We start from the raw sequence: 13,788 nt of genomic DNA on the forward strand, positions 1-13,788 counted from the left end.
CAGGGCTGCCCGGGGTGGGGGCAAGTGGGGCAATTTGCCCTGGGCCCTGCAGAGGCCCCCACGAGAATATAGTATTCTATAGTATTGCAACTTTTTTTTATGGAAGGGGCCCCCGAAATTGCTTTGCCCCAGGCCCCCTGAATCCTCTGGGTGGTCCTGCTGACCCCTGAACCCCCCACACACCCAGCCTTCTGTCCTACACCCCCCACATACCCCAGCCCTCTGTCCTGACCCCTGAACCCCCCCACACCTCCACTGCCCTCTGCCCTCACCCCTGAACCCCCCCACACCCAGCCTTCTGCCCTGCACCCCCACAGCCCCCATCCTTCTGCCCTGACCACTGAACCCCCACACACGTCCAGCCTTCTGCCCTGCACCCTCCACACACCCAGCCCTCTGCCCTGATCCCTGAACCCCCCCCCCCAGGTCTGGGGTCCCGACTGCCAGCCCCTTGCTAGCCAGGGTCCCGGCTACAGGCCCCGCTCAGCCCGCTGCCAGCCTAGGTGAACAGAACTCCAGGCCGGCAGCGAGCTGAGCAGGCTGGAGGCGTAAGATCAGCATTTTAATTTAATTTTAAATGAAGCTTCTTAAACATTTTGAAAACCTTGTTTACTTTACATACAACAATAGTTTAGTTATATAATATAGACTTATAGTCAGAGACCTTCTAAAAAAGGTTAAAATGTATTACTGGCACGCGAAACCTTAAATTAAAGTGAATAAATGAAGACTCGGCACATCACTTCTGAAAGGTTGTCTACCCCTGTTCTAAGTACTACTCCCAAGTATTTGATATTCTAATTCTACCAGTAATTTTATTGCTCACCTCTCAAACCAGATGTAATCATTCTACTAGTTGAACTCCCCAGTTGTGTCAGACTAGATTTTTCCATAATACTGCTGGAGCTCATCTCTACAAAGGATTCTTTCATGGAAGAGGCCATGCTTTGGGCAGACATGCTTGCAAATTTCATTTCAGTCATGCCGCTACTGCTGAACGAAGCCTCTTGTTTAGAAGCAGACATTTGAAATGACTTAGAAGAGAAACTTTCCTGCATGCTTGCATCACCACTTGTCCTCAATACTACCTCTTTTGGAGGTTCTTCAATTAGAGCTGTGGAGCATAGCAAACATAAAAGGAAAAAGCTATGTCATATCATTAACTGGTGAAGTAATGTCATCCTATGTTGACTTAATAGAAGGGAGAAAAGAGTATGGTTACTTTTTAAAGGAAAACTTCAATGGACCATAAAAATGTTTCCAATTACTTGATCCAACATGCCTAAATCACTAATAATACTTTATATATGAAATAATGAAGCAGGAAGCAGACATTTTATTAGCCTGTGACATGTATGAACAAAAGAAAATTACAGTTGCAGCCAGAGATATAATTCTGCTGCTTTTAAAAGAAGTTTAGCATTTTTTTCTGGCAGTGGGTATTTTGATTTGGTTTTTTATTCCTTTTCAGACTAATCAGAAAATGCCACCCAAAAAGTAGCTAAAAAGAACTATGGGAACTCCTTGCTATTCCTTCAGTCTCTAGCTGCAGCTCTTATTTGCAAATTTTAAGACATATCATCAGATAGCAATTCCTGTCAGATTTATCACTAGAATCATAGAGCAAGGGATTATGCATTTGCCTAGTTCATATCAGTAGAAATTCTGAAACATTTTCAGGTACTTTTAAATACTGTTTTATAATTTCTCTTTGTTTGACCTACATATTCTGGTTAAATGAATTGTTCTGTAGTCATCTAACAAGTAGTAAATATCTCAGCTGCTTTCTCTTTAACATAAGCACAAACATACAGCAACAGCAAAAATACAATAACCCCTTGATTTCAGGAATCAAGATATTCTTGAACTGCCAGCAAAACAATTTAATTCAAGTACTAGTAATTCAATACATTTTTAATGGTAGAGTAATATACTTTTTTTTTTTTAATGAACTGCTTTGATGTTCGATGAAACAGTGATCACCAGCACTCAGGGGTTAATGGCAAGATCACAGTTAAGAATGTTCACTGCTTGCTATTGACACTCATCTGGTAGGAAACTGAACACTCTTAAATAGGTGTTAAAATAGCAAAAAAGATCCCCCATATTTGTCAAATATAAATTATATTGTACAACAAAAATAGAAATGTGTTAAAACGCGTAAGTCAACACCACTCTACAGATTTTGTTGCATCTAATTCTACCAGGCAAGACTTCTAGTCATTCAAAACAACAAGAATTAAACAACAAACTTACGGAGTACAGTCAGGGATGCTGTAGCAGAGCATTGTCCATGGTAATTTTTAGCTTTGATTGTGTATTTTCCACTGTCACTCACTGTAGCATTTAGAATATTAAGAGAATATATAGTATTGGAGCGATTTACATTGATTTTGGATGACATAGCAATCTGAGGGGGGAAAATATTTTTGATTATGATCAATTTTAACAAGAATTTTGAATGCAATTTTTAAAGCTAATATGTAAGTGATTACTTACTGGTTGGTTATTCTTAAACCACTCAATTTCAGGAGAAGGATCCCCAGAGATTTCACAAGTCAACAATACATCTTGTCCTTCATCAATGTTTTGAGATTTGGGCTGTGTGATGAAGGCTGGTGCATTTGAGCGCTCAGTAGAAAAGGTCATATCAAACTGGCATCTGACAATGCCTTGGTCTGTTTTACCTTCACAGGTAAGTATTCCTTCATCTTTATGACTAGCTTTTTTGATGGTTAGAGTGTGATCATTTCCAGATACACCATATCTGTAATCTTCTGAGTTAGGTAGCTCCATTCCATTCAGCACCCATTTCACTTCAGATGCACCTTCAATGTTAGCTTTCACAGTAACTTTCTGGCCGTGAGACACAGTCATTTTAGTGGAAGAAGCTTTAATTTCTGCATGTGATCTTTTGGCTTCTTCAGAAACTGCTGACTTTTTAATAATTTCTTCTTGGACCACTTCTTTTTCTTGAGTTGTCACTGCTGATTTCTTCTGGGTAGAAATTTTAAGTGCCTCAGCCTCTTTCTCAACTGTTTTAGACTTTTCAGTCATGCTTGACACTTGGGAATGGATACTTTTAAAAACTTGGCCAACAAATTGGAAGTTAGTTTTAGATACACCACCTTCCCCAGTGATTTCACAGGTATATTCACCTTGATCAGACTCTGTAAGGTTATGGATTTTGAGTTCATAGGTGCCATCTGCTGAATAATGAAACATGAAATGGCTGTCTTCTTTCAGTTTGTTGCCATCTTTATACCAGGATACTTCTCTGACACTTAAGATACTGCTTTCAGCTGCACAGGAAAACCTTACCTTATCTCCACAAGCTTCCACTTTCAGCTGCTGAGTTATCTTGGGAGGAGCAGCAGTTGGTAACTGCACTTTCTCCACTGGAGTTGTCCTGCCTTCTGCTGCTGATTTAGCTTTTGCATGAGCAGTAGGTGGTTCAGGGGATTTTACACGTTTAGGTGATTTAACTGGCTCTGGAGACTTCACACGAGGCTCAGGAGATTTGACTTTTGGGGGTGATGTAACTGCTTTTTCAGGAACCCTTGCTCTTTGTACAGTCAAAGTAAAGGGTGCTTCCTGTCTTCCTTCAGAGTTTTCTACCACCAAAATGTAACTTCCTTCATCTGATGTCTGGACAGAAGAAATCTCAAAAGTAGATTTGTATTGTGTTCGTGTGACTTGGAAGCGCCTGGAAGAAACAATGGCTTGACCTGCACGTAACCACGTTACTGTTGGTGTTGGTTCACCATCAATGTCACAAGAAAATCTTGCAGTCTCCCCTTCAGAGACAGTGATTGATCGTGGTTTTGTTAATATTGTTGCTGGAAGAGTGGTCTTAAACTTCTTGAGTGAAGCCCTTTCCTCCAATGATTTTTCTTCAGCTGCAGTGATTTTCTTTTCAGCAGAAGCATAGCGTTCGTATGATGAGAGTGATTCTCTTGTCTCTGTCATTTCTGATTTGACCTCTCTGACTGAAGAACTAGCCTCTATTGCAGATGTTTTCTTAAAAGAGGAAACAGCATAAGCCTCTGTCTTTGTCAAGTCAGGAAAAATGGATCTTGGTACTTCCTCATCTCTGCGCTGGGAAGAGTAGGTAGTATAATCTCCTCCCGTAACATCTAATGTCGCATAGTCAGAACATTCTCCTTTGTAATTTGTGCATACAACACGATATGTTCCACTATCATCAATATGGCAGTCAAGAATCTCCAAGGTTAACACACCACTGGTATTAGTGAAATGTATCTTACTGCTCTCTTGGATTTCAATACCATTATGGTACCATTTCACTTCAGCTGTTGGTTTTGATTGGACGTTGAGAATGAACCTGGTATTATGATTGCACGGCACACGATGAGAACGCATTCTCAGAGTGATGCGAGGGGTGTGATCCAAGGTGAAAGGCTGCTGAGTCAGAACTTCGTATTTCCTTTCCATTGTTTTCTGAGTTTTCAAAGCAGCTTTCATGGAGTCATACCTGGAGAAGATATCAAATCTGGCCATCCTTTCAAATCGAGAGAGTGACCTTTCACTAGTTACCGGGCTTGGTGAGCGTGGCCGAGTTCTCTCTGGCGTAGGGGATCTCCTTTCAGTTTCTTCCCCAGGCCGTGAACGGGGCCGAATTAATTCAGATACTGGGCGCATTAATTCAATGTAAGTTGGAGAAAGAGATCTTCTCCTCCTCAATAGCCTTGAGGGTGGTGAAAATTCCCTGTGAACATGTTCCACCATTTTTATTTCTTCTTCTTCTTCTGATGTAATCTCAGTTATTTCTCTCTGTCTCCTCCTCACTCTGCTCTCTTCCTCCTGTGCCATACGCTCAAGCTCACTCTTGTATTCAGAGAGTCGCTGAGTTGTGATAACTGGACGAAGCAATTCTTCATCCTCTCTCTCATCCATTATTCTCTGTCTTTGCTTTGGTGGCCTATAGACAGCCCTGTCATGGCGTTGACGAAGTTCTGCATAACTTGCTCCAGTTTCAGCTTTAGATGGGATGTGATAGGTTGAGTACCTCAGCTCTCTTTTTCTGGCTTCCTCTGTACTGACCTGCTCCCCTGCTGAAGAATAACGAAGGGCAGACAGCTCAAAACGTGGAGGGCTTCTGCTTGGTGGTGAAGCAGAAAAGCCTAACTCAAGTTCTTCTTCAAGACGCAGTCTTTCCTCTTCAATTCTCTTCATGGCTAAATAGTCATGAGTAGGTAGGAGTAATTCCTCATCTGACAGGTCACTGAGTGATCGCCTTCTTGGTCTGTAATAAAGCTCATAATCAGGAGATGGTGTTCGGCGGCGTGCTGGTCGCACAGTTTCAAGGTCATCTTGTGACAGCTTTGGTATGCGCCATTTAGGTTTATACTGATCAGAAATGCGTGGGAGTGGCATCACATAGAACTGTTCCCATCTAGAAAGGCGAATGCGCTTTGGCCGTTTCTGAACAATTCTGTCTAGTTTTCCTGGCATTTCATACTGGTCTCGCAGCTTCTTGTACCACTTCATATCTGACATAGGCACAAACTGTTTAATGGTCTGATCTTCCTCAAGAGCAGTGCGTACATGCCTGCGAGGCTCTGGTATCTCATACGGCATGCGAAGTCTCCTTTCTTCCTTTATTTCTTCCTTCTGAATTTCATATACACCTTTAACAGTCTTAGTACTCACTGCTGGCTTATACAGGATGGCAGCTTCTCTTAGAGCTTCCTGTGCTGCTTGTGTTAGTGGAACAGTTTCAGTCCCAGAAAGGATTTCTGCCATTCTTAGTGTCTTGTCAATTTGTTTTTGTACATGCTTTTCCCGCTCTTCTTCTGTCTTGTACTCGTGCTTGACATATGTCAAGCGTTCTACTTTCAGGTAAGCCTGACAACTTGAAGATCCAGCACTATTTGTAGCAGTAACTCTATAATAACCACTGTCTTCTGGTAAAGTATCTCTGATGTGCAAAGCATAATAGTCCAAGCCTTCATAAACAACTTCAATGTTGGGACCACATGACAGAGGTTGACCATCTTTCTCCCATTTCAATGTTGGTTTTGGTACACCAGATATCCTTATCTCAAAGCACACACTTTGGCCTTCTTGGCACTCTGCATTTGCTAATAGTCTTTTGAACATTGGTCTTAATGTGGTGTCTGCTGGAGGTGGGTGTGGAATTACAGTCAGCTTAGCTTTGCAACTGTCTTCACCATATTTGTTGCGTGCCAAAATACTATATTCAGCATCATCATCCTCAGTAAGATTATGGATGGTAAGTTGATAAAGCCCTTTGTCAGATTCAAAAGCATACTTCCTATCGTCATCACCTGGTTTAATTTTCTGACCTGATTTGAACCATGTTACTCGAGGTTCTGGGTGGACGGTTATAGTTACTCCAAACCTGACATGTTCACCAACATAGGCAGTGTGGTTATACAGAGGCAAAGTAAATTCTGGTGGCCTCTCCAGAAGTCTCATAGTATCCACTCGGCGTTTCACTTTCTTAACTGTTCTGTATCTATAATACTCAGAAACTTCTCTCACACCTTTAACAAATAGCTCTGCATAGGAACTATCTTCACCATAGTCGTTTACTACCTTGCACCTATAGGTACCATCATCTGATTTAGTAATGTCTTTAACATACATGGTTGCCACTCCTTCCTGGTAGCTGATTTCATACTTCCCATTGTTCTCCAGTTGCCTGATACCAAAGTACCAAGTCACTTGTGTGGACTGATCGTAATTTTCAATCTTACATGTGTATTTCGCATGCCCTCCTTCTTCTACAACAGCATGCATTATCTGCCCAGAAATGGGGCCAATGTCAATTGATGCAACTTTTACTTTTGCAACTGTAACCCCTTTCTGAGATCTAATTGCACCACCACAGGAAATGCGAGCTACTGACACAACCATATTCCATTCTTTCTTCACCAGGGTCTGGTAGTACCGCCTATGTCTTAATGTCTTGATGACTTTAGTGCTGATCTTTTCCGTCCTCTGTTTCAGCCATGGATGACTAAGTGCTTCTGCAGCAGTCATACGACCCTTCCTTTCTTTTACTAGTAGGCGATCAATGAAGTCCATGGCCTCAATACTTATATCTTTGAATGCTTCATCATCAAAGTTGTATTCAGCACTGATGATATTTTCAATAGTCTGTTGGTTTGTTTCAGCAATGAAAGGATTAATACCACTTAGAAGTATATATACTAGGACACCAAGTGACCACATGTCAGTAGCTGTGCTGACCACATCATGTTGATGTACTTCAGGTCCATAATATTCAGGAGAAGTAAACTGAAGTCTAAAGTTGTCACCAGGCTTCAGCTGTCTAGCCTGACCAAACTCAATAATTTTAATTATGGAGCTTCTTCTTGTGAAGTAAATGATATTCTCGGGCCTGATATCAAAATGTCCAATGTTATGACAGTGTAAGAATTCAAGTGCTTCACAGACCTGGTGTACATAGTTTACTATTTCTCTTTCACTCAGTTCAAATGAGGTTGTACTAATTCTTTCGAAGATGTCAACTCCAGATATGAACTCAAAGATCATGACTAATTCTTCTAGGCTTTCAAATGATTCGTGAAGATACAAGATATTTCTATGCCTAGCAATGTTTAGGATGGAAATCTCTTTCTTTACTAAAACTTGGTCAGCTCCCTTTACTTTAACAAATTTGGCCAGGAAGGTCTTCTTGGAAACTGTTTCAACACAGCGGTGGACAATTCCAAAATGCCCACGCCCAAGCTCTTCAGCAATCATATATTTGTCATAGAGTTCCTTTGTGGAAGAGTGAGATGCTTTAACTGTGGTGACTTCTCTGGTCTCATCAACTTCTTCATCATAGTTCAGCATTCTTGTCTTATCTTCCTGTGTTATAATTGGCTCTGTAGGTTCAGAAGGCTGACTTTGCCCAAATTTATTTTCTGCAATTACACGGAACTGGTAGCTTGTCTTGCCAAATAGGTTTACCACAGTGTATCGGGTATCACGAGCTTGTGCAACACGAATCCATCTCTCTGCTGTAGTAGCACGTTTCTCAATGATGTAGTTTGTGACTCTGCTTCCACCATCAGTTGCTGGAGCAGTCCAGATCAAGTTGACTGAATCCCTTGAAATGTCACTTACTTTCAGACCCCTTGGTGGATCAGGTACATCAGCCACATCTAATTCAACTGTTTTTTGATCAATGCCAAATCTATTTTTAGCACAAACAATGTAGAAACCTGCATCTTTTCTGTCCACACCATTTGGAAAAACTAGAGAGGTGAATGATCTTGTAACAATAACTTGGTAGTGTCCATTGTTATCAATGAGATCTTGTCCTTTCTGCCATGTAATCACTGGATCCGGCTTGCCACTGAATGGAATCTTGATGCTGACCACTTCACCTCGGAGAGCATGAACAGCTCCCATACCTTCAAGATTTTTGGGCAAGTGAATCTTAGCAGGAACTGTAGCAGAAAGAAAGAAAGATCCCATCAGTACAAACAGTATTTTAACTAAAACACAGCAGGAGTATTCTAAACTTTGGAAAGTTAAATAAGAATTTGACTAAAGCATCAAAACACTTTATTCACCTTCAACATCCAAAGAGGCAGTGCCAGACACAGATCCTCCCTGATTGGTAGCTCTAACTTGGTAGACAGTGGCATCATCATCTGTTGCATTTGTAATGACCAGCTGGTGATATCCACCTTTAAATTCTTGTATCTTAACCTTTTCACCATCTGGCAAGATCTCTTTACCCTGTCTAAACCATTTAACAATAGGCTTAGGATGACCAGTGACTTTGCAAACAAATGTGGCAGTGGCTCTGAATTTCACATTCAAGTTTCTTAGTTCTTCCTTGAAATGTGGTGCTTGAATTAGTACATCAGATTTTGGAATGACTGATTGTGATACTTCACTCCATTCACTTTCACCGCCTAGATTTTCACATTTTACACGGAATTCATATTCAAGGCCCTCAACAAGACTTTTCACAGAATAGACTGTTTCATGAATTTCTTCTGTTGTTACTGCAATCCATTTGTTTTGTTTCTTTTCACGTTTCTCGAGGTAGTAATTTCTGATCTTTGCACCTCCATCACTGGCCGGTGGTTTCCAGGACACAACACAAGAGTCCTTTGTAACAGCAGTTACTACTGGTTGACTAGGTTGCCCTGGTTTTTCTGTAAAGAATAAAAAGATTCAAAACGTTAAATGAAGTTAGCTTAGTAATTTGCAGGTATATGTAAACTCGTATTTTGGTGCACGCTTACCAAATGGACTTTTGATAACAACAATTGATGAAACCTCTAGTGCTTTGCTAATGCCATACGTATTCTGAGCAGACACACGGAAATAATAGCCTGCATTTTCAGTTAGGTTAACAATTCTGCATGTTGTGCTTGAAATGCTTGAAGATACCAGTTGCCACTCTGTGCCTTCCTTAGCTTCACATTTCTCTACCACATAGTTTGTTATCAAAGCACCTCCATCATCCTCAGGTGGCTTCCAGCTGATTACCACAGAATTTTTCAGTAGGGCTTCCACAACAATTGGCCCTGTTGGTTTATCTGGTTTATCTATAAAAGGAAAACAGTTTTTTAGTTATCTGCCAGTAAATATTTTAGAGACTATTATTCAACAGAATTATTGGAAATAGATTTAATACCTTGAATTTCCACATTAAGTACAGTGTCAACTGTTCCAAATATGTTGCTTAGTTGCACTTTATACTTCCCAGCATGGGTCTTATGCTGGACATTCTTAATGACAAGATGAGTATAATGCTCAGTGTTCTCAATAGTAACATTTTCTGAGTCTCTCAAAGGTTTCTTGTCATGGAACCAAGTGATAGCCGGTACTGGGCGACCAATGTACACAATATGGAGGCGAAGGGTGCCACCCACACCTGCATAATATTTCTCTTTCAGTGGGAAGCCAGGGTGGAACTGAGGAGGAGCCTGCAAGAGTAGCTTGCCAGTAGTTTCAATCTCCCCGACATCATTGGTAGCCATGCAAGTGTAGACACCTTCATCTTCTTGTTCTTCTGTTATTACAGTCAGTGTATGGGTGCGTCCATCTGATGACATTCTGTATTTTCGGCTTTGTACCAGTTCTTTGCCAAAACGATACCATTTAATGTCAGGAAGAGGTCTCCCAACAATCTGGCATGTCAACTGAGCTGCTTCACCCAGTTTAGTTGTAACATCCTTCACTGCTTGTCTTATGCCTGGTGCTTCTCCAGCTGTAACATTGAAAGGTTAAAGATAAATGTTCCTCCACTATTACTTTATTTATACACATCCTTCACTTATACCTGTCACCAGTTTACATTTAAACTTGCAGGCTTATTCTTTAAGACCATATAGCCAATATATAATGTTCATGAGCACAACATAGTTTACCAGGACATAAAATATCATTTAATCTGTCACATAAATCATAGTGACTAGGATAGGACATTTAAACTTACATGTTAGTTTAGTCTTTACTGTCATAGCTGTTCTTCGAGGTCTGCTGACTCCAGTCTCATTTTCTGCAAAAACCCTGAATTCATATTCTGTAGCCTCCAGTAAACCTCCCACTGTGAATTGTCTGTCTTTGATACGTTCTTTATTGCACTTTTTCCATGCGCTGTCTCCAGACTGACGATATTCAATCCAGTATCCCAGGATATCTTTTCCACCATCACATTCAGGCCGTTCCCATTCTAAAGTAATGCTATCCTTAGATATAGAAGTGATCTCAATTTCTCCAGGTTGACTTGGTTTGTCTATAAATTACAGAGTATTTACACAAGTTAAATTTCACTTCTCTAAGAACTTCACTAAATTGCTCTCCAAACTGTCAACTAATTCAAACAGTTTCTTACCAAATGGATCTTTGCACACCACTGGTTCAGAAGCAGGGCTTGGTTCACTCTCACCAATGTCATTTTGGGCAATGATGCGGAACTGATATTCAGCATCTGGAACAAGTCCTGTGACTGTGAACATTGTAGTTGTGATTTGAGTTTTGTTATGCCTGACCCATTTCTCTGTAGATGTCTCTTTACGCTCAACGTAGTAGCCAGTGACACGAGAACCACCATCATCTTTAGGTCTGGACCAGAATAAGCTAACAGAGCTCTTTGTGACATCAAGTACTTCTGGTGGATTGTTTGGAGGCTCTGGAGGATCTGTTAAAAATAACATAATAACCATGTATTTTTAAAGCTCTTTTGTGTGTGTGTGATTGTACATTTACACACATAAGACATGATAATTAAAACAGGAATTTTATTGTACAAAAATCTACTCACTCAAAGGTGTCTTTGGTACAACTGGTTCTTCAGATTTCAGGGACTTGCTAATACCAAACTGGTTTTCAGCAGAAACACGGAAGTGATACTCTACATTTTCTTTGAGCCCTTTCACGACTAATGATGTTCCCCTCACTCTGGAATCAACTGTGTACCAGGCAGCCTTAGGTACTTCTCGCCTCTCAATGATGTAACCAATAATATCTGCACCACCATCGTCGGTAGGAGGTCTCCAGCTTATTCTGACTGAGCGAGTCTGTATGTCATCATACTCAAGTGGCCCTTCAGGTGGATTTGGAATGCCAATCACTCTGACCTGTATATAAACAGCCTTCTTTGCACATTTGTTTTCAAGTGCCAAATCATAGGTACCAGAATCTTCTCTTTCTGCATCTTTGATCACAAGTTCAGTGTGTGTCTCAGAAGTTGCTATCATTGCTCTCTTGCTGATGTCAAGGCCTTCTTTAGTCCATTTGCATATCGGTATGGGCTTCCCCTTAATTGGTACTGTAAGCCTGATAACTCCACCTTGTCTCACAAACAGACCTTCCTGGTATTTTTCAAGTTCACAATCAGGATATTCTGAAAATAAACCCAACATGTTATGTTACAACTATTTTACAGATATTTTGTTATGTCTGTTTTATGCAAAAATATTGCTTATATCTATTTTCAGCAAGAACTAAGACCTAAAACATCTTACCAAGCATTTCTGTTACTTTGACTGTTCCTGGCACATCAGCAGGTTCTCCAGGCCCACCAGCATTACAGGCCATCACACGGAATCTATACTCTGCGCCTTGTGGTAGATGTGTCAAGGTGTATTCATGTATTTTGGTTGGAGTGGTATTACATTTGGTCCATTCAAACTGATCAACCTTTTGCATTTCAATCAAGTAGCCAGTGACTTTAGAACCTCCTTCCTCTTCTGGTGGACTCCAGGCCAGGGACACTGATGTTCTTGTAGTATCAGTAACTCTTGGGTTCTGAGGTTTACCTGGGGGAGCTGGAATAGAAGATCAGATAGCAGGTAAATATATTTTAAGATAGTTCTACGTTTAGTTTGAATATTTAAAAGGCAAAACAAAATGTTAACATACACCATTTGATAAGTATTTAGTAATGGTGATGTTTACACAGGAAACTAATGAATAAAACAGATTTTTAAAATATTCTTTGTATATTTAATTAAAATATCTGCTGCAGTACATTAAGCTATCCAGATGAAATATTTTAGTTTGTTAAACATAACAGCAGGTCTTATCAGTGACATTCCCCTCTGCCTCAAATGTTCTTTTCTCCATGTAGGAAATTATTTACCAATTGGATCCATAGCAACAGCAGGTTTGGAAGGACGGCTTGGTTTGCCTGTGCCTCTGGCATTGATAGCTGTGACACGGTGTTCATATTCTAATCCTTCAATCAGTCCAGTGGAGCGATAACGTGTCATAGTCACTGGAATTTTATTTACACGGACCCATCTATCTGCTCTGACTTCTTTGCGTTCCACAATATAACCAGAGATCTGTGAGCCACCATCATCTTCTGGTGGATGCCAAATAAGGGTCATGCCTTCGCGAGAGACATCAGACACTTGTAGAGTGTCAGGAGGACCAGGAAGACCTGTAATAAAAAGACACAGAATTAAGAAAATAAAAATATGAGACTGCATTTACAAATGTAGCTTTCTGGGGACAAATCCATAATACATACTACCTAGCACCTGTAGTGCTTTTCATCACCAGATCACAAAGCACTTCACAAAGGAGAAAGCTGAGGCTGAGAGGTGAAGCGATTTCCCTAAGCTGACCCAGCAGGCCAGTGCGTAGACCTGGGAGTAGAACCTAGGTCTCCAGCGTCATAGTCCAATACTCTATCCAAAGCATGTATATTATGCATATACAGGGCAACATAATAGTTTTAGATGTGGCATTTTTCTCCACAAGTATAACATGATTAGTACACATGAGAGTATAGCATGTTATTTGGGAAAAGGAAATAATAGGATTTATTCTAGGGGATCTAGCCCTGTTTGTATTAATACATAGGCCCATGTAAATTGTTCTCCATTTTTAAATGTAGAGAATTGGAGAAAATGTAGACTTACTGATTCTACTCTTGCATTCTATAATGTCAGACTGAAGGTATGATCCAATTCCAAAGCGGTTTGTAGCAGCCACACGGAACACATATTCAGAACTTTCAATGAGTCTAGTGAACTTAAAGGTTGTCCTTGTTACAGATTCGGAAACTGGTAGCCATCCAGGACGGTGTGCATCACGCTGCTCCACCACATAACCACTCAGTGCAGCTCCACCATCCAGCTCAGGTTGTTCCCAGGAGATGGTAACAGAAGTTGAATCAATATCATCAATTCTGATAGGTCCAGTAGGTGGTCCAGGTTTGTCTAGGAAAAATTAAAAAGAACATAAGTTACTGTTTAAAAAAGAAGCTAGGTTGGCATTGTGACAGATTTCATGATGAAGGAAGAAGGATTGTGGACA

At 40.6% G+C, this 13,788-nt stretch overlaps 1 protein-coding gene across 2 annotated transcripts in view; it reads right to left on the bottom strand.

The window, feature by feature from the left end:
* Nucleotides 1-13,788, bottom strand: part of TTN (titin) — a 307,719-nt gene that overhangs the window by 2,128 nt on the left and 291,803 nt on the right. For both annotated transcript variants that reach the window (XM_065560805.1, XM_065560804.1), the window contains 12 exons: nucleotides 13,392-13,691; nucleotides 12,605-12,907; nucleotides 11,988-12,290; nucleotides 11,285-11,866; nucleotides 10,856-11,161; nucleotides 10,457-10,756; nucleotides 9,653-10,228; nucleotides 9,258-9,563; nucleotides 8,574-9,167; nucleotides 2,500-8,447; nucleotides 2,257-2,410; nucleotides 827-1,114 (listed from right to left, as the gene is read on the bottom strand). In XM_065560805.1, the coding sequence (XP_065416877.1) occupies nucleotides 827-1,114; nucleotides 2,257-2,410; nucleotides 2,500-8,447; nucleotides 8,574-9,167; nucleotides 9,258-9,563; nucleotides 9,653-10,228; nucleotides 10,457-10,756; nucleotides 10,856-11,161; nucleotides 11,285-11,866; nucleotides 11,988-12,290; nucleotides 12,605-12,907; nucleotides 13,392-13,691 (9,960 nt within the window). The remainder of the gene's footprint in view (nucleotides 1-826; nucleotides 1,115-2,256; nucleotides 2,411-2,499; nucleotides 8,448-8,573; nucleotides 9,168-9,257; nucleotides 9,564-9,652; nucleotides 10,229-10,456; nucleotides 10,757-10,855; nucleotides 11,162-11,284; nucleotides 11,867-11,987; nucleotides 12,291-12,604; nucleotides 12,908-13,391; nucleotides 13,692-13,788) is intronic.

This window comes from Chrysemys picta, chromosome 11 (assembly GCF_011386835.1).
Source record: "Chrysemys picta bellii isolate R12L10 chromosome 11, ASM1138683v2, whole genome shotgun sequence".
In the NCBI taxonomy this organism is placed as follows: domain Eukaryota; kingdom Metazoa; phylum Chordata; order Testudines; family Emydidae; genus Chrysemys; species Chrysemys picta.